This window comes from Carcharhinus amblyrhynchos, chromosome 9, assembly GCF_965287045.1.
Source record: "Carcharhinus amblyrhynchos chromosome 9, sCarAmb.v2.hapA, whole genome shotgun sequence".
Classification (NCBI taxonomy): domain Eukaryota; kingdom Metazoa; phylum Chordata; class Chondrichthyes; order Carcharhiniformes; family Carcharhinidae; genus Carcharhinus; species Carcharhinus amblyrhynchos.
Window position 1 is genome coordinate 28164627 of NC_137332.1, and position 24543 is coordinate 28189169.

General features: G+C 43.5%; 2 protein-coding genes across 7 annotated transcripts in view; one reads left to right on the plus strand and one right to left on the minus strand.

Annotated features, from left to right (window-relative positions):
* The window catches only part of dynlt4 (dynein light chain Tctex-type 4), a 263595-nt gene that overhangs the window by 75798 nt on the left and 163254 nt on the right, over positions 1-24543 (minus strand). The window lies entirely within an intron of this gene.
* LOC145347677 (BTB/POZ domain-containing protein 19-like) overlaps positions 1-24543 on the plus strand; it is a 176552-nt gene that overhangs the window by 61699 nt on the left and 90310 nt on the right. For all 6 annotated transcript variants that reach the window (XM_080195370.1, XM_080195366.1, XM_080195368.1 and 3 more), the window contains exon 4: positions 23618-23677. In XM_080195370.1, the coding sequence (XP_080051496.1) occupies positions 23618-23677 (60 nt within the window). The remainder of the gene's footprint in view (positions 1-23617; positions 23678-24543) is intronic.

The following is a 24543-nucleotide window of genomic DNA, read 5'->3' on the forward strand; positions in this document are numbered from 1 at the left end:
GGGTCCAGTGGAGGTGTAAATGAGAATTGCAGAATCATCAACAGCAGCTGAAACGTATAGCCTGGTGAGGAAAACTAATTTAGGAAGAAGGTGCGCTGTCCTGTGGGCAGGTTTCTGTCAAGGCCATTATGTGGCACAGTAACCCACAGTAAGTTCAAAGATAGCAGAGACCTTGTTCACAAGTGTAAGGATATCCTGGAGGAAGCTCTGGAGAATAGCAATGATAGCTGATCTGACATCAGGCATCAGGAGGGTTTTAAAAAAAATCCTTCATGGAATATGGATGTCATTGACATGGCTAGCATTTGTTTTCCTTCCCTAATTGCTCATGAACTGAGTGGCTTGTCACACCAATTCAGAGAAAAGTTAAGAGTCAACCACATTGCTGTGGATCTAGAGTTACATGTGGGCCAGGCAGATGAGAAGGTAGGATGTGGCAGTTGTTTTGATAGTCAAAAGGAGGATGCTTTGGGGGATGATTGGAGGTACAGAGGGAAGCTGTAGGCCTATTTAAGAGGGAATTGAACCTGGGATAGCAGCAGAAAAGTAGGAAAGAAGAAGAGTGTTAAGAGTTACATAGGAATTTATGAGGAGAGAATTGAAAGGAGGCATGTCCACAGGAGAGAGGAATCTGGGAGGGATGTGGAGAAAGTAACTAAAACAGTAGAAATGGAAGTGAAGGGCTTGGGTCCGTAGTTGTAGCCAGGACTCACATGTGAATGATCCTGGGGAAAACACGAGTTCCAGATACCTGGTTATATAGCAATTATTAAGATACAAATACCCTATGGTAAGTAAGAAACAGTGAGGAGCCAACAGTGGAGAGTCTAGAGTTAAAGTCAAGAGGTTGCATGGGGGGATAAAGTTGATGTGGAGTTGGCATGGAGTTTTGATGAACTGTTGCAAACATCCAGAAGCATCTACGGCAAGTGAATGGAGTGGCAAAGGTACTTAAGGGGTAGAGTACTGGAGGATGCATAGAAAATTTCCAGGAGAATGATGACCCAGAAGATGGAGCATGAGAATTGTTGTTTCTGATATTTCACTCAGATAAGTTCTTCTTGGACTGCTTGGTGCTTCACCACCTCCTCTTTCTGGCCCTGAGCTGCTAGCTGTATAGCTGGTGATTGTCTTCTCATGAGGGTGAGATTGTGCAGCAGACCATGAGGAGTCTTGACATCTGCTCTATCGAATACTCCTCTAGAACGTTCCAGGCAGCAGAAAGATGGAATTCTCCTATCTGAGACAAGATTCTGTGGTGGGAATTCGGAGCATTTCCTAGTGTGGAGGCCAGTGGGAAAACCATGCCATATCTTCTGCCTCCAGAGTAATTACGCATCTTGGAATTTTGCACCACTTTCCATGGTGGGGTGGGCTTGATGGTGTGTATTTTGCGTCATACATGGGTTCCCGACATCGCGGGTCCACCATTGAAGATAGAAGGTGGACCTCCTAAAGAAAGAGAATGGATCTCCAGGAACCCTGAGGTTGGAAGATGGACCACCTCAAATTTACTGAAACTGGTGAATCCACCAGACAGATGCTCCTCCTGCCCACTGCTGTGGCAGTCCAGGGTTGCTGGTGGCCTCACCCCGAACTTTTGAGGCAGCCCGAGACCTTCTTCAGGTAAGTGCTGACTTTGGCACGCCACATTAATCTAGATGTGTCCTGGATCAGAATGCTTTCCCACTGTCATTACGGAAAATCGGGGGAAGATTCTGATTTGGTGTTAACCTGCATTCCAGTAACAGGATGCACATCAGTTTGACGCCAGCCTCCAGGGGGATTTCCGATCTGTTATGGTGGGCAGCATCAGAAAATCCTGCTGACTTTGATTCTGCCGATGGATTGCAAGGGAGAATTCTGCCCATTACTTCAGCAAGCTATTGGCCTTCTTTGTGTGTTATCGTGACTTTAATCGTATACATCTGTTGTGCTTGTCAGCCAGTAGCTGCCTTTTGATGAGCTCAGATGCAGCCAGCACAATGGACCCCCTCAGAACGAATGCTTTATAACTGCTGCCGGGATAAGGGTAATGGTGAGCAGGTGGATAAGTGGAGCTAAGTCCACGGAAAGATCAGCCATGGTCTTACTGAATGGTGGAGCAGGCTCGAGGAGCCAGATGGTCTACTCCTGCGCCTAGTTCTTATGTTCTTATTATACTGGACATAAATCTCTGCAAAAAGTTACTGTTTAGCTGGACGGTAAATCCTTTCGCTCCCAGTATAGGGCAAAGTTGACATGTGGTGCTAATGAATCAATGTGCGCACAATCCGTGACACTCTACGTCATGGGGAAGCCTGCAATCCTAGTAAGCTGCGTGCTCACTCCAACTACCTTTCTTTGACACAGAAAGAATAAAACGTAGTTCACCGTGAGTGAATAGGAGGGTCCAGTGATCTCTGCCTCACACACTGGTAAATGGCAAACTGCACAATTTTGCGAATATTTTACCTCCAGCCTAATAGGATCTGGACACATAAATGTTTATTACTGCTGTCCAAATATTGTTCCACACTGAAGATCTGGTAGGAGGATAGACCCTGACAGAAAGCAGAAAAGGCTGGGAATATCCAGTAGAATTTATAGCAGCTGTGGAGAGAGAAACAGAGTTGTCATTTCAGGCCTGTCACTTTTCATCGGATCTTTAGATTGTTCTGATCTGGAAGGTCTGAGACATTCTGTGGGATATTTCCACTGCACGTGTCCCAAGGTCAGAAACTCCCACCCAAAGTCAATGGACTTTTAACCAGTCCGCCAAACTTTCTATCTGCCTGCTATGATTCCCACGGCAGATGAGACAGGAAAATTCTGCCCGAAAACTTTGTTTCTCTCAGCATAGGTATTGCCAGTCCCGCTGAGTATTTCCAGCATTTACTGTATTCATTTCAGGGCGACATGTTGGCACTGTGGTCAGCCTCATGGCGCCAGAGTCCCAGATTCAATTCCGGCCTCAGGTCACTGTTAGTTTAGAGTCTGCACATCCTCCTCATGTCTGCGACGGGTTTCCTCCAGATGCTCCGGTTTCCTCCCACAGTCCAAAGATGTACAGGTAGGTGCATTGGCCATGCTAAATTGACCCTAATGTCAGGGGGATCAGCAGGGTAAATGTTTGGGATTGCGGTAAAAGGGCCTGGGTGGGTGGGATTGTGGTTGGTACAGACTTGATGGCTGAATGGCCTCTTCTTGTACCGTATGGATTCTGTGATTTCAGATTTCCAGTGCCTGCAGTATTTTGTTTTTGCTCCCAGAACATCCACAGTGGATATGGCCTTCAACTGAGAGGCCTTTTCCCTCATCTTCTCCCTCTTCCAGTCGCTTGTCCTACGCTGCATGGTGTTTGATCATTCTCCACACTGCGGTATATTCCAAAGGGAATGTCTACCAATACACCCGTGTCTGGGAGCAACTGGTTCTGTAGAAGCCTTGCAGTCAACAAAGGTTGCATGATCACCTGCCACCCACTCCCTGTAGATTTTTCCAACTTTAAACAACATAAAGCTCCAAACAGGTGAGGAATTGAAGCAATAGCCAGAAAAAAAGGTCAACGATCAACTAACCTGTAAGTTGATGATCCTGTTAAATAGAGCTGGTGGCAGTAGGCAAGGGGTTGGGAGGTGTGTTGGGGGGCATCCTTAATGCTTCTGAATGCATGTGCGTGAGGCTAAGAGAGGCTGTCAAGTGGAGTGTTGAGCTCCAAAATGCCACCGCTAGCATTAAATCAGCAGTGTATGCTACTGGTCACCTTGACCTGCTTGCCCTGCAAACTGTGGACATCTTTACACAGCACATGTCCAACCTGTTCGCCAACATGGCACCCAGCATGACTCTGCACTGAAAGCTGCCAAGCAAATGCTCACTGAAAGCTTGCTTGCTTTGGTTCACTTTCTCTACTTTAAAATTGATTTTGATTTCTTTTTCAATTTATTCTTGCACTGCAAAAAATTCTCATCATCTGCTTCACTAATATCCATTAGGGAAGAAATCTGCCGTCCTTACCTGATATGGCCTACATGTCATTCTAGAGCCACAGCAATGTGCTTGATTCTCAACTGCCCTCTGAAATGGACCAGCAAGTCACTCAGCTGTCAAGAAGGCAGCTCACCACCATCTTCTCAAGGGCAATTAGGGATGGGTAAGAAATGCTGGTCAGCCAGCAATGCCCGTGAGCCAAGAATGAATAAAAAAAAGTGCAGGCTGTATTCTATTTGCTGTTTAACTGGTCATTTATAAGTTTGCATAAGAAGATTTAGAGCAATTTGACATTTCTTTTATTCCCTATGTCTCCAGTGACAATTGCCCATGATGCTTGGGAAGTATTTGACGTAACCATGTTCCTACAGCTCTGTACCGTTTACAGGTTAATGTTACATACCACTCGAGTTGGGATTTTCAAACTAACCATCTTGCAGTCAGCATTTATTAAGTTGGCATTTAGTTGTCAAGATGGTGCACGCACATGGAGCGTGTGAGGAAGGGTTAAAGAGCATGTCCTAAAAATGATCCATTTTTAGGTGAATTCTTTTGGGAAGAGATTTTTAAAACATGAGCTAAGGGAACATTGTTAATCTGCCAAAAACAGAAGACACTGTAAGGCTTAGGAATCTAACGTATATTCCAATCGCTTCATGAAGTACTATTTTGTACCTGATGGACAGAAGCCAGTATACATTGGGAGGTTGGGGGAGGATGGGGGAACATTCTAATGAAGCAGAAAGTACAGTACTTGGAAAGAGCAATTAGATTTCAATTGCATTGGCACAACCACTTTATTTTAAACTCGGAATTATTTGGGGTCAAGATAAAACAAAATACGATGATTGTACCTCCATGATTGAAGGTCAACTTGCCTGTCATGCTGTTATTGCAGATGTCTTGCAGCTGTTTTATTTTCTTCATTTTGGTACTTTGTGACTTTCCTATTCACGTCATTATTCTATTGAGGGCAGCCTTTAGTTTCCTGTTTACAACCTTGCCATTCTGTTGAACGTAACTCTCCATTGCGAAGGCTTTCAACTTCCACTTCTGTAACATCACCCATTGGTGACTCTGTCTCAGCCACTCTGCTGATAAAACGCTCATTCTGGTCTTTGTCACCTCCAGACTAGACAATTCCAGTGTTTTCTTGGTTAGCCTCCCTCCCTGATCTTAATCAAAATTTTGCTGCATGTATTCTATCCTGCGCCAAATCCCACTTACTCATCAGCCCTGTCCTCACTCACCTACATTGGCCCCTGTCCCCCCATGTCTCAAATTCTTGTCCCTGTGTCCCACGTTCATGTCCTCTGTAAATCTAAATTTTAGAGAATGCTCAAAGGGGCAAATGGCCTGCTCCTCCTATTTCTGTGCTGTTATGTAATATCATCTGAGCCCAGAACCCATACTCTCTGAATTCTATCCTCTTATGCATCCTCCCCCTCTCTTCACAATGGCAACTTGTACTTATATATAATGTAACTTCGTAAATTGTCATTAAGCGCTTCGCAAGAGTGCTATCAAACAAAATTTGACACTGAGCCACATTGGAGGTAAATTTTGCCACACAAGGGGAAGTGGGTTTGGGTTATGAGGAATTAATTCCTCTAAAGGTGACATTGGTTTGAAATAAAGGCAAAATACTGCGGAAACTGAAACAAAACAATCTCAGCAGGTCTGACAGCATCTGTTATTGCTCATGCCAAATCATTGTTGATATGGCCATTTGGGAGGATACGGGGGTACTGTGTTAATGGGGTGCCCTGCATGGGGGCAGACACCCCTATCATAGTAACTTCCCTTTCTTCTCCTGGCATGAGGTGTGCCGCAGGGCTCAGTACTAGGACCTCTTCCATTCGTAATATATATAAATGACTTGGAAGAGGGCGTACATGCTGTGATCAGCAAGTTTGCAGATGACACAAAGATGGCAGGATTGGCGGATAGCGAGGAGGAGTGTCGGGTGACACAGCAGGATATTGATAGGCTGGTATATTGGGCAGATAAATGGCAGATGGAATTTAATCCTGATAAGTGCGAGGTGATGCATTTTGGAAGGAATAATGCAGGGAGGAGTTACATGATAAAGGGTAGACCAATTAAGAGTATAGAAATGCAGAGGGACCTGGGAGTGCAAGTGCGCAAGTCTCTGAAGGTGGCAACTCAGGTGGAGAAGGTTGCGAAGAAAGCTTACGGAATGCTAGCCTTTATAGGAAGGGGTATAGCGTATAAGAGCTGGCGTCTAATGCTACAGTTGTACAGAACGTTGGTTAGACCGCATTTGGAGTACTGCGACCAGTTCTGGTCAACTTACTACCGGAGGGACGTGGATACCCTGGAGAGAGTGCAGAGGAGGTTTACCAGGATGCTGCCTGGTATGGAAGGACTGGGTTATGAAGAAAGATTAGGTAAACTGGGGCTCTTTTCCTTAGAAAGACAGAGATTAAGGGGAGATCTGATAGAGGTGTATAAAATAATGAAGGGTATAGATAGAGTAAGCAGTGGCAGGCTTTTTCCTAGATTGGAGACAAATATCACGAGGGGCCACGAGCTTAGGGTGAGGGGGGAGAAGTAAAATTTGAATGCTAGAGGGAGGTTTTTCACACAGAGGGTCGTGGGGGTATGGAATGCACTACCAAGTAAGGTGGTGGAGGCAGGCATGCTGGACTTGTTTAAGGTTTAGTTAGATAGGCACATGAGCGAAACAGGGATGGAGGGTTATAGGAGACGGTTTTAAATAAGGGTCAGAGCCTCGGGACGTTACTGGAAATCTAATGCTACATGTGTTGATGTTTTGTCTCTTTTACTCCACAGGTGCGTTGGCCCACCTTGTTGTCTAACGAGTGACATGCACACGGTGGGTCGTGCGTGGGCTGCTCTTGGATGTTTTGAGAGTGGCCTAGTACTTTGCGTCGTTTGTGTATGCTTAAAGCTGCACCAGCAGATAGGTACCACAAGATCTCAATGACTATCACTGCTAGCTGTGCAGATACATGGATTTGGGCCAGTGTCTGTGGGAGTTTGCGCATTCTCCCTGTGGTTGTGTGGGTTTCCTCTGGGTGCTCCGGTTTCCTCCCACACCCCAAAGACGTGCTCTTAGGCTGATTGGTGTAACAAATTGTCCCTAAATTATTCTCCCCTGAATCTGGTTTCCAATGGGGGTACCATAAGCATAGACACGGGTCAAGGGAGGTGTAGGAAAAATGCATTGTTAAGATGGCGGCGCGGGCTCATTGGGCCGAAGGGCCTGTTTCCCATGCTGTGTTGTTCTTTGTTCTTTATTTATAGGTGTCGATTGGCTTGTTAACAAGCACAGTTGGGCTGTAATTATTTATTTACATATGAGAGGCATGCTTCCAATTTCAGCAACTGCCCACCACTTATCACACCACAGGGGTCAGCTCAGGGGTTAAGTGATGGGAATATGATAGATGGGACATCCATCCTATTTTATTTGCCATCACATTTCGAAGTCCGCGCCCACCCACCCTCTGCTCCGCTCTGCAAAACCTAGTACTCCCAACCCTGACACACCTCGATAAGCTGGCCTATCCCTCCCTGCTCAATACCCTGAATTACCTCACTCTGGAATCCATTGTGCTTTCTTCTTGGGACTGCTTGGCTGGTAGCTCCTACTGGTGGATCTTCCTCCTCAGTGAGGGGCAGAAAGTCTCATCTTTTCATTCCTTCTCATAGTCATATGCCGGTAATTTTCTGGTAAATCTGGGATGGACAAGGTTTGCAGGACGGCATTCTCCGTTGGCCTTGGGCAGGATCTTGCGAACCTCAGGCGGGCGAGGTGGCAAAATACCGGCCATAGAATTTTACAGCACAGAAAGAGGCTCTTAAGCCCATTGTGTCCGTACTGGCTTTCAAGCACCCATCTGTTCTAACTCTGATTGAAATCGAAATAGTGTATTATATCTGTGGGATGGATTAAGAAGAGCAAGTTGGCTGCTGGGAGGAATGGAGGGGACAGCCTTCAGCTCCCCCAAACGCTCTGAAGATGCTGTCCCATGTGATCATCGAGTTGCCTTCCTAACGATAAATTGTAAAGCTTATATTGTCCAGCGTATCGACTTTATCTGAACCCCACCCTTCAAAGCCTGTTCTTCGGAGTAATTATGAGTACAAGAAAAGAGATTTCATGTTTTAGCGATTGGTCTTATTTTGCTTTGTAACATGAGGCCAAATTACACTCACGTAATTCATATAAAGACTTTACTTATATTCTTCCAAAAAGCATTTCATTTCCAGCTGAGAAGAATTCAAAGAATAATTGATGAGCAGTTTGCTTGATTAACCACTTGTAAACTGCTTCCAGACTTCTAGCATTTTGCTGGGCTGCACAATAGCTTAGCTATTAGACTTGCTTGAATAAATGATTTTCTTTGGTATTCAATACTTGTGACCCACTGTGAAAAATGTTTGACATGGTTAATATGGTTGCTTTCCTACGGTGATGTGAAAGGTGATGAGTCATCCAGTAGTAGTTTACAGGTAAAGGATGCATCGTTTCCCCTTGAGAGCATTGTAAGCATGTGGTATACACGTAAGGTTTATGTTTCAGTTCATTTTTGTGGAATTGTTTATGGGACATGGGCGTTGCTGGCTGGCCAGCATTTATTGCCCATCCCTATTTGCCTGGGGGCAGTTGAGAGTCAACCACATTATTTTGGCTTTGGAGTCACAGGTAGGCCAGACCAGGTAAGGGCAGCAGATTTCCTTCCCAAAGGACAGTGGGTGGTTTCATGGTCATTAATAGACTCTTAATTCTAGATTTGCTTTTATTGAATTCAAATTCTACCATCTGCTGTGGCGGGATTTGATCCCGGGTCCCCAGAATACTAGCTGAGTTTCTGGATTAATAGTCTAGTGAGAATACCACTAGGCCATGACGTTCCCTTGAAGATAGATGGCATTGGTTTGTCAATGAAAAAGTCATTTTACCGTGAGACTGAATTAAAAGAAAATACAGTGAGGCAGCTTCTCGCAAGCTGTGCCCAGCGTACCTCCCAATGCTATCTTTTACTCTTGTTCTATTCTTCTAAAACTTCATTCTAATTCTTTTAAACTCTTTAACAATGCTACCTATCTCGCACTAAGTTGATCTTCCTCTACACCCTAGCCATGACTATAACGCTACATTCTGCATTCTCTTGTTTCCTTCTCTATGAATGGTATGCTTTGTCTGTACAGCGCGCAAGAAACAATACTTTTCACTGTATGCTAATACATGTGACAATAATAAATCAAATCCATTCAAAAGTTCAGTTCATCACAATTTTTATCAATTTAATGTCAATTGATTTGATATCATTTATAAGTCTTGGCGCATCAGAGTGGAAATTTACAAGTGGGATGCATGTTTGCCCCTTGCTGCCGAATCTCTAATCCCTGCTGCAGAACTCCAGGCCCTTCACCTCCATTGCCTCCACTCCCTTCTCCACCACACCTTAGAGTACCTGTGAACATTGGGAAGAGAGGATGTTATGTGTGGAGGCCAGGGTGCAGGCTTTCTGTTCAGTTTGCTAGTCATAATTCGCATGTGACCTGGGCCAAGTTATCATCAGTTAACAAATAATTATCAGGAAGATCGCTCCTAATATTCCCAGCCGCGCTCATTTGGGTGGCGCAATGGTTGACATTGCTGCCTCACAGCACCAGAGACCCAGATTTGATTCCTGGCTTGGGTCACTGATTTGATTTGATTTATTATTGTCACATGTATTAGCATTTGGTGAAAAGTATAAATTCTTGCATGCTATACAGACAAAGCATACCATTCATAGAGAAGGAAAGAGAGATTGGAGAATGTAGTATTACAGTCATAACTAGGGTGTAGGGAAAGATCAACTTAATGCCAGTTAGGTCCATTCAAAAGTCTGACAGCAGCAGGGAAGAAGCTGTTCTTGAGTCGGTTGGTACGTGACCTCAGACTTTTGTGAGTGTATGTTTGGGGGGCATGGGGTCCTCAATTATGCTGGCTGCTTTGCCGAGGCAACAAGAAGTGTAGACAGAGACAGTGGATTGGAGGCTGGTTTGCATCATGGATTGGGCTACACTTTGTAGGAGCCATACCAAGCTGTGATACAACCAGAAAAGTTGCTTTCTGTGGTGCATCTGTAAAGGTTGGTGAGAGTCATAGCTGACATGTAAATTTCCTTAGTCTTCTGAGAAAGTAGAGGTATTGGTTGGCTTTCTTATCTATAGTGTCGGCATGGGGGACCAGGACAGGTTGTTGGTGATCTGGATACCTAAAAACCTGAAGCTCTCAACCCTTTCTACTTTGTTCCCATTGATGTAGACAGGGGCATGTTCTCCTTTGCGCTTTCTGAAGTCAGTGACAATCTCCTTTGTTTTGTTGACATTGAGGGAGAGATTATTGTTACTGCACCAGTTCACCAGATTCTCTGTTATTCCTGTACTCTGTCTCATTATTGTTCCAGATCCGACCCACTACGGTGGTGTTGTCAGCAAACTTGAAAATTGAATTGGAGGGGAATTTGGTCCCACAGTCATTAGTGTAGAAGGAGTACAGTAGAGGGCTGAGAACTCAGCCTTATGGGGCACCGGTGTTGAGGATGATTGTGGAGGAGGTGTTGTTGCCTATCTTTACTGATTGTGGTCTGTGAGTTAGGAAGTTCAGGATCCAGTCACAGAGAGCGGTGCCGAGTCCAAAGCCACAGAGTTTGGGGAAGAGAATCGTGGGAATAATGATATTGAACACTGAGCTATAGTCAATAAGTAGAGTCTGACATAGATGTCTGTGTTATCTAGGTGTTCTAAGGTTGAGTGAAGGGCCAGGAAGATGGTGTCTGCTGTGGACCTGTTGCGGTGGTAGGCAAATAGTAGTGGATCCAGGTAGTCTGAGAGGCTGGAATTGATTCGTGCCACGACTAGCCTTTCAAAGCACCTCATAATGATGGATGTCAGAGCCACTGGCCGATTGTCATTAAAAAGTCTGACAACACCAGGTTTTAGTCCAACCGATTTATTTGATAGTAAACGCACAAGCTTTCGGGTTAGTCCCTTCGTCAGGTGAATGGAGAGTTCTGGCCTCAGACAGAGCATATAAAGCACAGACAGTTTACAGATTGCTGATTAGAATGCGAATCTTTACACCTAACCTGCTGTTCATGTCTTGAAGTGGCCGACAATGTGAGTGGAAGGAGCACTGATCACAGGTTAAAGAGATGTGTATTGTCTCCAGACAGTACAGTGAGTGAGGTTTTGCAAACCCAGGCAAGTGTTGGGGGTTACAGATAGTGCGACATGAACCCAAGATCCTTGTTGAGACCGTCCTCATGTGTGTGGAACTTGGCTATCAGTCTCTGCTCAGCGACTCTGCGCTGTCGTGTGTCGTGAAGGCCGCCTTGGAGAATGCTTACCCGAAGGTCAGAGGCTGAATGCCCGTGACCACTGAAGTGTTCACCAACAGGAAGGGAACAGTCTTGCCTGGTGATTGTCGATCTTGGGTTCATGTTGCACTATCTGTAACCCCCAACACTTGCCTGGGTTTGCAAAACCTCACTCACAGTACTGTCTGGAGACAATACACATCTCTTTAACCTGTGATCAGTGCTCCTTCCACTCACATTGTTGGCCACTTCAAGACTTGAACAGCAGGTTAGGTGTAAAGATTCGCATTCTAATCAGCAATCTGTAAACTGTCTGTGCTTTATATGCTCTGTCTGAGGCCAGAACTCTCCATTCACCTGACGAAGGGACTAACCTGAAAGCTTGTGCGTTTACTATCAAATAAATCGGTTGGACTAAAACCTGGTGTTGTCAGGCTTTTTACTGTGTTTACCCCAGTCCAACGCCAGCACATCCACATCACGATTGTCATTAAGGCATGGTGCTTGGTTTTTCTTAGTACTGGGATGATGGTCATCTTCTTGAAGCAGATAGATCCACAGACTGTCTGTATGGAATCTGCACATTCTCCCCGTGTCTGCATAGGCTTCCTCTGGTGTCTGATTTGCTGCCACAGTCTGAAAGACATGCTGGTTAGGTGCATTGACCATACTCAGTGTTTCAAAACAGGCACCAGCGTGCGGTGACTAGGGGATTTTCACAGTAACTTCATTGCAGTGTTAATGTAAGCCTACTTGTAACACTAGTAAATAAACTAAACTAAACTGAAAGTGACTCTTAGCCACCTAGGAGCCCTTGCTGGAAGTGTTATGTGTGGACATCAGGTGACAACAGCACCAGTTATGACACGTCCAGCCTATGCCATGTGTGAAATATGGTTTATTGGGACAAAAATATAAGAAGGTGCCGGACACTAGTGGAATTGTGCTTAAGCAATGGTCAGCGCTTTCAAGAAGACAGGTAGGCAGGAGAGAAAATGTCTTGAGGAGGGTCCTAAGTTTTCAGTCATTTAAAAAAGAATCATGTTGGCTCAATGGGCTACCTGTGATGCTGCCGTGCAAAGCCTGGCCGTGGTGGCAGAGAGGAGACAGCTCTGGAGAAAGGCCTATTAGTGGCTGATGAAGTAACCATGTGGTAAGAAGACACATGAGCAGGCGGTGGAAGGCCCGGAAGTGGGCATGGAGGGAAGGTAGTGACAATAGTAGGCATGTAAATTGCAGAAGGGTGAAAAAATGGAATTGAAAGGCCTACAAATGTATAAAAGTGGAAACTGAAAGCAATAGTTAGTTTGTGGAGGGACTTCAGTGGGAGGAAGGCTTGAGAACACACAGCTACACGTCAAAGTGAGTGACATGTGAGATTACCTGGAGTAACTGGCTCAGGATAATCTCCAAGGGACAAAATAAAATGAAAGTTTCAAAAATGAGAAAATACTAACAAATTATTAGTTTGAATAAATGGACATGGGAAAATCACAATGCCCTGACAGGTTTTCTATTGAGAATCAAAGAGATTGCTCCACTGTGCTACCTGATGGTCAAAATCTGCCACTACAGTGATCATGTGTCTAATACACTGGCAAATCCTAATAATAGGGCTTTAGCCAAAGAGTTCCACACAGAGCTTTTGAGTGAGAAGGTGACATAACATAATTATATAAATAGTACAGGTATTACTTAAAGGCTAACATCTAGCAAGGATATTTATTTGCAAGCCTGTGATTTGGCTTTATTAGAACAGTACGCCCAGGAACAGGCCCTTCAGCCCACGATGTTGTGCCAAACATGACAGCAAACTAAACTAATCCCTTCTGCAAGCCCTCAGTCCACATAATTTATTATATTTTATTGTACACTCAAAACAATCAGTGGTCATGGGATTCCCAAGATACTGAGCTTGTGATTGTTGCTCAGTATGTAATGGTTTGTGACTAATTGAGAACAATAAGGCAATAAGTAAAGTCTTTGTGGCACAGAGGCACAGTGCTTAGCATGTTACCTCTCAAAGGCAAGGACCTAGATTTGATTCCGTCCATGGGTGAATGTGTGGAGTGTGCATGTCCTTCTATGTCTGTGTGGGTTTCCTCCGGGTGCTCCGATTTGTTTATTTATTATCAGTGTTGCATGTAGCTTACACTAACACTGCAATGAAATTACTGTGAAAGTCCCCTAGTTTCCTCTCACAGTCTAAGAATGTGCAGGTTAGATGGATTGGCCATGCTAAATTGCTCCTCAGTGTCCAAAGATATGTGGGTTAGGTGCATTAGCCAAGGTAAATGTGGGAGTTATGTGGATAGTGTAGCTGGAAGACATGGGTCGGATGCTCTTTTGAAGAGTCAGTGCAGACTGGATGGACTGAATGGCCTCTTTTTGCACTGTAGGGATTCTGTGGTACATGACAGCTGCAAACTGCAGCGTCATTTACGTCTTGTAACTCAGACCTCCAAAGATTTATGATTGTTGCAGAAACCAACAAATCCAACAGAGAATATATCAGGAAACAGAGGTAGTTTTAAATAATCTATACATGTATTTATGGGTACTAGAAATAATTAGTAGCGTTAAAAAAAATAATTTTGTTCTTCTGTATTTGAAAGGGTATGACTTCAATATGGTCTTGATGTAAGCATGGTAAAGAGCGTTTATGACGTGAAAACATAGTTTAGAGGAAAAATAGGTTGTTGCTTAGCAACCAGGGACTACCCAATGATAAAAATAGCTGGATAAGACAGGAGAGCTGCATAAAACAGGCTTTCCAAAGGAAGAACTGAAAGTCCAGAAAGTAGGGAGTTTCTCAGGAAAATAGTTAAGTTAAAGGAATAAGGACCAAGAAGTCAAACAAGGTCTTGTTTGGGTGAAATTAAACTAAAAAGCAGCAGAAGTGCTCTGAGGTAAATAGACTAAGAAGGTTAGGTGATTTAAAGGTTAGGTGATCAGATTTAAAGTTGGCTAGCTGAGAAGCTGAACATCCAAGGCAAATCAGAAGTTTGGTGACATCTTAATACAGCCTATGAAACAGTAATGTTCTGTTTCATAGCTGAGTACCTGGCAGATTGTGTGGAAGCTTGAATATACAGGACAATCCAAGACGGAGGGATACTGAAAGGAGTGGTTGAAAACTTGGAAGTGGATTCTTGATGAAGGCATCCAAGTGAAGGTGTTGTTTGGGGGCAGATTCCAAGTATGTTCTTTGAGAGTGGAATTTGGAAACACTCATGAGGAGATCTGAGTTCTAGTGAAACTAATTGACTCTCAGTGTGATAAGCATCTGTGGGATTTGATGAGAAATCCACAGATGTTGTGTTGGGTGATATCTGTCACTTGGTTTCAGAGTGTGATGTGTACAACTACAGTTGACCGACTGGATTACATGTATATATGTAAATATATATAACTAAATATATAGATAAATAAATACTTATATGTACATACTGAGAACTTTAAGTATAAGTTAAAGTTTTTAACTTGTGTTATCCTTACAAATCTGTATAAAGCTGTAAAAGATGTAGCTGTGTTAAAGGCAAATTATATTACAGATAATCTTTTCTTAATGAAGGTTTTATTCTATCAAAGTTTAATCGGCAGCCCTGTAATTCTGTTCATCTACGTCTTAAAACAAAAAAAATAAAAGTTATGGGGTGGGATTTTCAGGTCCTGCCTTCCCCAGAACTGGAAATTTCCGCCCGAGGTCAACGGACCTTTAGCTTGCCTGTCACACCTACCACCCACTTGCAATGATTCCTGTGGCGGGTGGGAGCAGAAGATTTAGGCCATGATCTTTTGAGCTGCAGTTTTGCTCTGGGACTTGACTGCCCAGTAGTAACATGATGTAGAGGTGCTTGTGTTGGACTGGGGTAAGTACAGTAAGAAGTCTCACAACACCAGGTTAAAGTGCAACAGGTTTAATTTGGTAGCACGAGCTTTCGGAGCACTGCTCCTTCATCAGGTGAGTGAAGGGGCAGTGCTCTGAAAGCTTGTGCTACCAAATAAACCCGTTGGTCTTTAACCTGGTGTTGTGTGACTTCTTGCAGTAGTAGCATCAACAATATCAGGGACTATAATAGTACTCAAAATGAGCGTTGCAATCTAATTTGCCATATGTTACTTCAGAGTGAAATACAAGTTGCCAACAGAAATGTATCATTTAGAAAATATGTCTGTAAATTTTATCAAGCCAACCTGCAAAAAATAGTAGACAGGATTAACGTCTGCTAAAAATGTAACTTGTGACTCACATGGAATGGAAACATGAAGTAAATGAGCTTGAAGTCGGCCTGAAGTGAAGACATGTCTGTTGAACGGTGGTAAGCATTTTGAGATGGAGAAGAACCAATTGGCTCCTGAACTGGAGAAAGTGATTAGGTGGAAAGTTTTTCTTTATTCGTACGTGGGATGTTGGAATCACTGGCTGGGCCAACATTTATTGCTCATCCCTGAGGGCATTTAAGATCAACCCCATTTTTTTAATTCATTCAGGGGACTTGGGATGTCACTGACTGCACAGTATTTATTACCCATCCCTAATTGCTCTTCTTCAGAGGGCAGTTGCGAGTCAACCACATTGCTGTGGCTCTGGTGTCACATGTAGGTCAGACCAGGTAGGGACAACAGATTTCCTTCCCTAAAGGGCATTAGTGAACCAGATGGGTTTTTCTGACAACCAATATAGGTTTCACGGTCGTCAGTTGATGCTTAATTCAGATACTTCTCTATTGAAATCAAATTCCACTGTCTGCCATGGCGGGATTCGAACCCAGGGCCCTCAGAGCATTACTATGGGTTTCTGGATTACCAGTCCAGTGGCAATACCAGTACACCACAGCCTCTCTTGTCATACTTACCCCCCTGCAACAATAAGAAAACAAGGAACCTTCCAAGTGGGAACATGTGAGGCTGACAATGAACTGAAAATTCCAGCTAAAAACCAAGTTAGTTGAATACAATCTCCTTTCATCTAAAGAGCAGCACTTGAAGGCCCTGGCCAAGTCACAGAATCATAGAAACCCTATAGTACAGAAAGAGGCCATTCAGCCCATTGAGTCTGCACCAATCACAATCCCACCCAGGCCCTACCCCCATATCCCTACATATTTTATCCATTAATCCCGCTAAACCCAGCATCTCAGGACCCTAAGGGGCAATTTTAGCATGGCCAATCAACCTAACCCACACATCTTTGGATTGCGGCTGGAAATTGGAGCACCCGGAGAAATCCCACGCAGACACGAGGAGAATGTGCAAACTCCACACAGACAGTGACCCAAGCTGGGGATAGAACCCAGGTCCCTGGAGCTGTGAAGCAGCAGTGCTACTGCTGTGCTACCGTGCCACCCATAATCAAGCCAAAAAAACCCAACTGCATTCTTTGCTTAAATCAGCAAATCTATCATTTCTTTCAGAAACCACCAACTTTGAATTGACAGGCAGCAGAAAGCCCGTCGCTCAGTGACAGAAGGGACAGCAGTCAACCACCCTGAATACCATTTCTCCACCTACGAGTAGACACTAGAGCACACAAGCAAAGATATAAAAATCCTAAACAACCACCCCATCACTGAGCAACAATCAGCGGCTTGTGCAACCAAAAAGGATGATCTCCCTCTCCTCCCAGCAATCATTAGTTACTTTGTAATCTAATAAACAGCCAGTCCCAAAGATAGGAGCATTAATACATGAACCGCATAGAAAGTCATTGCGATGACCCATAATCCCTATCCCTTTGAGTAATCCTTTGCAGCAAGCACAATAAGGTAGTCTTTATCTTTGACCCACACCCTCAACTGCTGAGCAATAATCCTTAGGGTATCCGCCAATCTTTCATTTAATCTCTCCACTGTTTACAGAATTATCCACATTCATCCTTAACCTCCATTCCTCCCGCTGAAGAGGAAAAATTCAACAAATGAGGGAACATAGCCCTACGCTGCCCCCCCCCCCAAAGAGATATCTACCCCAACTTCACATTGCATTTTCCCTACTATTATCCACTTTCTATGGCTGAGGGTATCAGAGACACAATGTGGCTTTAACTCACTCTAAGAACCATTGACGTGATCTTTGTTGCCAATAAATCCAAGAAAAATATTGAGAACTAATCTGGAACTATTCATTGCATTCACCAACCTGATCATAACATTTGACTTGATGAATTGCAAGCTTTGTAGATTGTTCTCTAAATGTTTACGTTTCAAGAAACGTCATCGTGATCTTGCAGTTGGCTCCATGATATATGGGGTAGTGATAATGTCAGCAGACTCGTAATCCTGAGGCCCTGATTAATGGGTTCAAATTCCACTATGACAGCTGGTGAAATTTAAATTCAATTAATAAATTTGAAATATAAAGCTAGTCTCAGTAATGGTAACCAAGAAAATCTCAATGATTGTTGTAAAAATACATCTGGTTCACTAATGTCCTTTAAGGAAAAAATTGGACCTACGCATGGCACCAGACTGACAGCAATTTGGTTGACTCTAAATGGCCTAGCAAAGGCAATTAGGAATGGACAACAAATGCTGGAACCCAAGAAAGAATAGAAAACATGACAACTGTCTGACAGATCTGAAACAGACATCTACAAAATCTGGGCCGCTGTCAGTAAAGCTGTAATAGCCCTCATGTTGTGTACAATCTATCTGATGGTGCCTATTCACCTCATCAAAGATCAACTTCCCTCTGGTTTGCACATACTGCATAGATGGAAATCTCAATGGCCTCCATCCCAAAACTAAACTGACCACCAAACAGATACTTGATCTACAGTTGGTGGATGACTGCAGTGTCGTTCCCACGCTGCACAAGATTTGCACACAATTCATAATTTCTTCAACCCTGTCAACAAGGAACTTGGTCTGTCTTTGAATGCTGCCAAAACAAAACTTATTAAACCTGGTCAGCTGAATATTCCCGCCTGCTATATTTTGGCAGCCTCCTTTCTCAAAAGGCCACCGTTGAAGAGGAAATCTAACACTGGATCAGTCACTCCAGCTCAGCCTTCTACAAACTACAGTAGCAAACGTAAGAGAACAAATGCCACCACAAGTTAACAAAAGTCCTATTGTACAGGGTGTTGTCATCACACTCTTGGACAGTGGTGAGACCTGAACTGTGCACCAGTAGCATGTAAGAGTGTTAGAAAAATTCCATCAGCAATGCCTCAGTCGCATCCATTAGATTCAAAGGGAGGATCATCAAACAGATGCTAGTGTCTTTTTTGAAGCCAGATCCACAAGTATTAAAGGCAAAACTCCTGCAAAATCAACCTTGATAGACTGGACACTGTGTCTGGATGGTTGCCAAGCTTCTCCCCTGTCAGGAGAAGAGCATTCCAGAGAAAACACTTCAAAGACACTCTGAAGCTCTCTTTAACACACGGCAGTATTGATATTTGTGACTGAGAGAAGTTAGAGTCATAGAGTCTTGGACTCTTGACAGAAGCCAGAGGGAGGTTGTAGAGAGTTTTTTTTCAAACTGGAGGCCTGTGACCAGTGGTGTGCCTCAGGGATCAGTGCTGGGCCCACTGTTATTTGTCATTTATACTAATGATTTGGATGAGAATATAGGGGGCGTGGTTAATGAGTTTGCAGATGACACCAAGATTGGTGGCATAGCGGACAGTGAAGAAAGTTATCTCCAATTGCAACGGGATCTTGATCAATTGGGTCAGTGGGCGGACGAATGGCAGATGGAATTTAATTTAGACAAATACGAAGTGATGCATTTTGGTAGATTGAACCAGGGCAGGACTTACTCAGTTAATGGTAGAGTGTTGGGGAGAGTTACAGAACAAAGAGATCTAGGGGTATATGTTCATAGCCCCTTGAAAGTGGAGTCACAGGTGGACAGAGTGGTGAAGAAGGCATTCGGCATGCTTGGTTTCATCAGTCAAAACATTGAATACAGGAGCTGGGACATCTTGTTGAAGTTGTACAAGATATTGGTAAGGCCACACTTGGTATACTGTGTGCAATTCTGGTCACTCTATTATAGAAAGGATATTATTAGACTAGAAAGAGTGCAGAAAAGATTTACTAGGATGCTACTGGGACTTGATGGATTGAGTTATAAGGAGATACTGGATAGACTGGGACTTTTTTCTCTGGAGCATAGGAGGTTGAGGGGTGAGCTTTTGGAGAGGTTTATAAAATAATGAGGGGCATAGAGAAGGTATATAGTCAATATCTTTTCCCAAAGGTAGGGGAGTCTAAAACTAGAGAGCATAGATTTAAGGTGAGAGGGGAGAGATACAAAAGTGTCCAGAGGGGCAATTTTTTCTCACAGAGGGTGGTGAGTGTCTGGAACAAGCTGCCAGAGGTAATAGTAGAGGTGGATACAATTTTATCTTTTAAAAAGTATTTAGATAGTTACATGGGTACGATAGGCATGGGGGATACGGGCCAAATGCAGGCAATTGGGATTAACATAGGGGTTTTTAAAAAAAAGGTGGCATTGGACAAGTTGGGCTGAAGGGCCTGTTTCCATGCTGTAAACCTGAATGATTCTATGACTCTATGACTGAGGGGAGTTGTTGACAGTTGTTCAGAAAGCTGATAACTTGTCCACAAAGCTGCATCATGTTTTGAGTCATGACTTCTTAATGATGAGGCAGAGAGGCAGCCAGAATAGAAAGAAAGAAAAGCAAATCTTAGCACTACCTCAAGGGACACCCTATCCCATATGACCAAAGATCTGAGAATTGACCAGTTCAGTCATGTGAAGACCTTTGGCAGAAACTTGCAACCCTGAGTCGACATCATCCTCAAATCAACTAAGCGGTGTTTCTGATGCTCTCTCGAGCTATTTTTGTGTATTTAAGATAAACATGATATATATTATTTACTTCTTAATGTGTTGTTCAGTAAATTAACTCGATGGATTAAAAAGTTGAAATGAGGACTGATGTGATGCTCGAGAACTCTTTGAATGGTAAAGGAAATGTGCTGAACTTAATTTAGATCCAGTTAGCCTTGGGAATTTTAAAGTAAGGGTTTCTCTTGTTATATTGGAAAGGTTACTAGAACTTCCATAAAAACTTGTAGTAGTGAAGAAGGTTCTTTGAAGCCAGGAGGATCTTAAAACCTTACCTGTGAGAATAATCAGACCCGAAGGGCAGAAAGGGCCTAAAATGTAACAGAGCTGCATTAATGGTAGGAATGGTAGGAAGGACTATTACTTACGTGGCGAAAAACTGCAGCAGGCGACGGTGCAGAGGGACCTCGGGGTCCTTGTGCATGAGTCGCAAAAACCCAGCTTGCAGGTGCAGCAGGTGGTCAGGAAGGCGAATGGGATGCTGGCCTTCATAGCGAGGGGGATTGAATATAAAAGTAGGGAGGTCTTGCTGCAGCTGTATAGGGCATTGGTGAGGCCGCAGCTGGAGTACTGTGTGCAGTTTTGGGCGCCGCACCTGCGCAAGGATATTTTGGCCCTGGAGGGAGTGCAGAGGAGGTTTACTAGGCTGATACCGGAGTTGAGGGGATTGAGCTATGAGGAGAGGCTGAATAAACTAGGCTTGTACTCGTTAGAGTTTAGAAGAATGAGGGGAGATCTCATTGAGACGTATAAGATGATGAATGGGATGGATAGGATAGAGGTGGAGAGACTCTTCCCGCTCAAAAAAGACAGTAGGACTAGGGGGCACAGCCTCAAGATAAAGGGGAGGCGGTTTAGAACGGAGTTGAGGAGGAACTTCTTCACTCAAAGGGTGGTGAATCTCTGGAATTCTCTGCCCGTTGAAGTGGTGGAGGCTGCCTCGCTAAATATTTTTAAGAAGCGGGTTGATGGGTTCTTGATAAGAGAGGGGATTAAGGGTTATGGGGAGAGGGCGGGAAAGTGGAACTGAGCCACAACAGATCAGCCATGATCTTATTGAATGGCGGGGCAGGCTCGAAGGGCTAGATGGCCTACTCCTGCTCCTATTTCTTATGTTCTTATGTTCTTAATGCTTCTTTTTGCCTTTCCTTTTTTTCCCTCATTTGCAGAAGTTCTGAACATAACAATCTGTTCATGTAAGCAGTATAAGCTAACGTTTTAAAAAAAACTGTTGGTGGGATTGCTTGCCAACCCACTATTTTGTGGCAGCCCACCATTATTTGGGGGGCAAGGGGGCACAGTAGTTAGCACTGCTGCCTCACAGTTCCAGGACTTGGGTTCAATTCCACCCTCATGTCACTGTCTGTGTGGAGTTTGCACATTCTCCCCCTGTCTACAAGGGTTTTCTCTGAGTGCTCTGGTTTCCTCCCACAGTCCAAAGATGTGCGGGTTAGGTTGATTGGTCATGCTAAATTGCCCCTGAATGCGTAGATTGGAGGGATTAGCAGGTAAATATGTGGGTTATAAGGATAGGGCCTGGCTGGGATCGTTTTCGGTGCAGACTCGATGGGCAGAATGGCCTCCTTCTGCTCTGTAGGGAATCTATGATTTGTCAGCGGTGGGATCTTCTGGTCCCCCATTGTCAACATGATTATCCATTGAATACACCCTTTGTTGCTATGAAACCTACAGGACCGGAAGATCCTGCTGGCATGAACGGCCAGAAAGTTCCAGCTTATTCTTTTGTTTTTGGGAATTTATGAATGGTACATTTTCAATTAAGCATTTTTTAAAAATTTGCTCATGGGATGTGGTTGTCCATCCCTGAGGGCGTTTAAGAGTCAACCACACTTCTGTGGGTTTGGAGTCACATGTAGATCAGACCAGGTAAGGACAGCAGATTTCCTTCCCTAAAGGTCATTGGTAAACTGGATGGAGTTTTTAAAAAAATGATAATCGACAATGATTTTGTGGTCATGATTAGACTTTTAATTCCAGATTTTTATTGAATTTGAATATCGCCATCTGTCTTGGTGGAATTTGAACCTTGATCCCCAGAGTATTACCCTGGGTCCCTGGATTATTAATCCAGTGACAATACCACTGTGCCACTGCCTCCTTTACCACTGTTTTTTTTATATGTAGAGGCCTCCTCTCTCATTGCACTCTGACTTTGATGATGTTTTGCTTCAGTTATACAATGTTTTTAAATGCAGTTGTTTGAAAGTTGCAGTTGATTCAGGATCTTTTCTAATGGTAGAGAATGATTTGGATACACCAATGATTGCCCAGCTCATTCAGGGTTAAACACTATGACATGCTCTGCTGGGTACATGTCACTTCCCAAGGTGCCTGTAAAAATGAGATGTAAAAATAAGAGAATTATTGGAAGTACTTAGCTGGGCAGACAGCATCTGTGAAGAAAAACGGAGTTAATGTTTCAGGTGGACAATATTTTATCTAAAGCGAAGTAGATAGAAATGTAAGAGTTTTTCGGCCAGTGGAAGAGTTGGGGGTTGAGTTCAGGAAGAACAGAAGAGAGGATCTGCGATAAAGTGGAGCACAGGAGAGATTAACGAATGAAAGATTTCACGATGCAAAAGCCAAAAGGGATGGACATAATAAAAGGACAAAGGTTAGGGTTACGAATGTTATGAATGGCCACATAGCAACTATCAAAATGCAACATGTAGGGATACAGAAACAAATAAGCCAGTGGAAAAGAAAACAGAAAAATACAATGAACAAGATGAAAGCAAGGTTATGATCTTTTTATCTTGAAGGCTATATGTGTGCTTATGACAAAAGATTAGATACAGTTTCTTGAGCTTGCATTGAATTTCATTGGGACATTGGAGCTGGCCATGGACAGAAGTGTCAGAGTGAGATTGAGTTGGAGAATTAAAGTGACAAGTAACAGGAAGCTTAGAGTGATACTGCGGACTGAATGGAGGTTTTCTGTAAAGCAATCTCCCTGTCTATGTGTAGAGGCGAGTACATCATGAACGGTGAATACAATACAGTAAATTGAAAGAAGTGCAAGGAAATTGCTGTTTCTGCCTGGAAGGAGTGTTTGAGGGCTTTGGATGGTGTCAAGGAAGCAGGTCAAAGGACAGGCTTTGCATAATATAATTCTTGGGGCCTTTGTTGCTCAAAGCATCCAAATTTGGAAGAGTTATGCAATGAAAACAGAAGTGGGGATGAATTGGAAAAAGTTGTAGTGAAGCAGTTATAACATTCTTTTCAATACAGATGTGCCTAAATAGGTTAAGATGGCTGTCTTGCAACAGAGTTTATAGCTTGGGCAAGATAGCACCTGGACTAATATCCGTCCACCCATGAAGAAATTAGTTTGCCAAAAGTTTACTGTTCTTATCTTTTACTAAAGTCTTACTTTATATGGTTGCCTAACTTGTGGTATATTTTGTCTAATCAGTGATGGGTCTGTTTTTCAGCTGTGTGTGGACTATATCAACAGCACTCTGACAGTCGAATCTGCCTGTGAAGCATTGCAGGTAAGTCCTGAGCAGTCCAGCTTATGTTGATATATATTTTTTTTATTGGTCATTGGTGACTGAGGTTAAACTTGTATTTTTATTAACCCAGTGTCTGATTGTAACTGTAGAAGGTTGCAACTCCCCTGTTATCATGGGTACTGCAATGTTTAGAGATTGGAATACATTTTAATGGTTTTATTTATTTTTATTCAATGGTGGACATGGGTGTCGCTGGCTGGCCAACATTTATTATCCATCCCTAGTTGCCCTTGTTCAGAGGGTAGTTGAGAGTGGACCACATTTCTATGGCTCTGGAGTCACATATAGGCCAGACAGGTAAGGGTGGCAGGTTTCCTTCCCTAAAGGGCATTAGTGAATCAGATGGGGTTTACTGACAATTGACAATGGTTTCATAGCCATCAGTGCATTCTGAATTCCAACTTTTTTTTCAGTCATCCCTTTTTCAGGGAGAATGTGCAAACTCCACACAGACAGTCAGTTGAAACCTGTGTCCCTAGTGCTGTAAGGCAGCAATGCTAACCAGTATGCCACTGTACCATTCCAAATTCCGTTGAGAGTCAACCAACTCTGGAGTCACATGTAGGCCGGACCAGGTATGGATGGCAGATTTCCTTTCCCAAAGGACGTTAATGAACTGGATGGGTGATCTCTAGATTTGTAATTCCAGATTTTTTTTATTGAATTCAAATTCCACCATCTGCCGTGGTGGGATTTGAACCTGGGTCCCCAGAACATTGGCTGAGTTTCTGGATTAATAGTCGCTAAGTCATTGCCTTCCTGTTGGGCCTATTCTACTTTAACTGTGCTATCTCAGCTTAACCACGGGAAGCCACTCACACAATAGCCCAGGAAATAGCTACTAT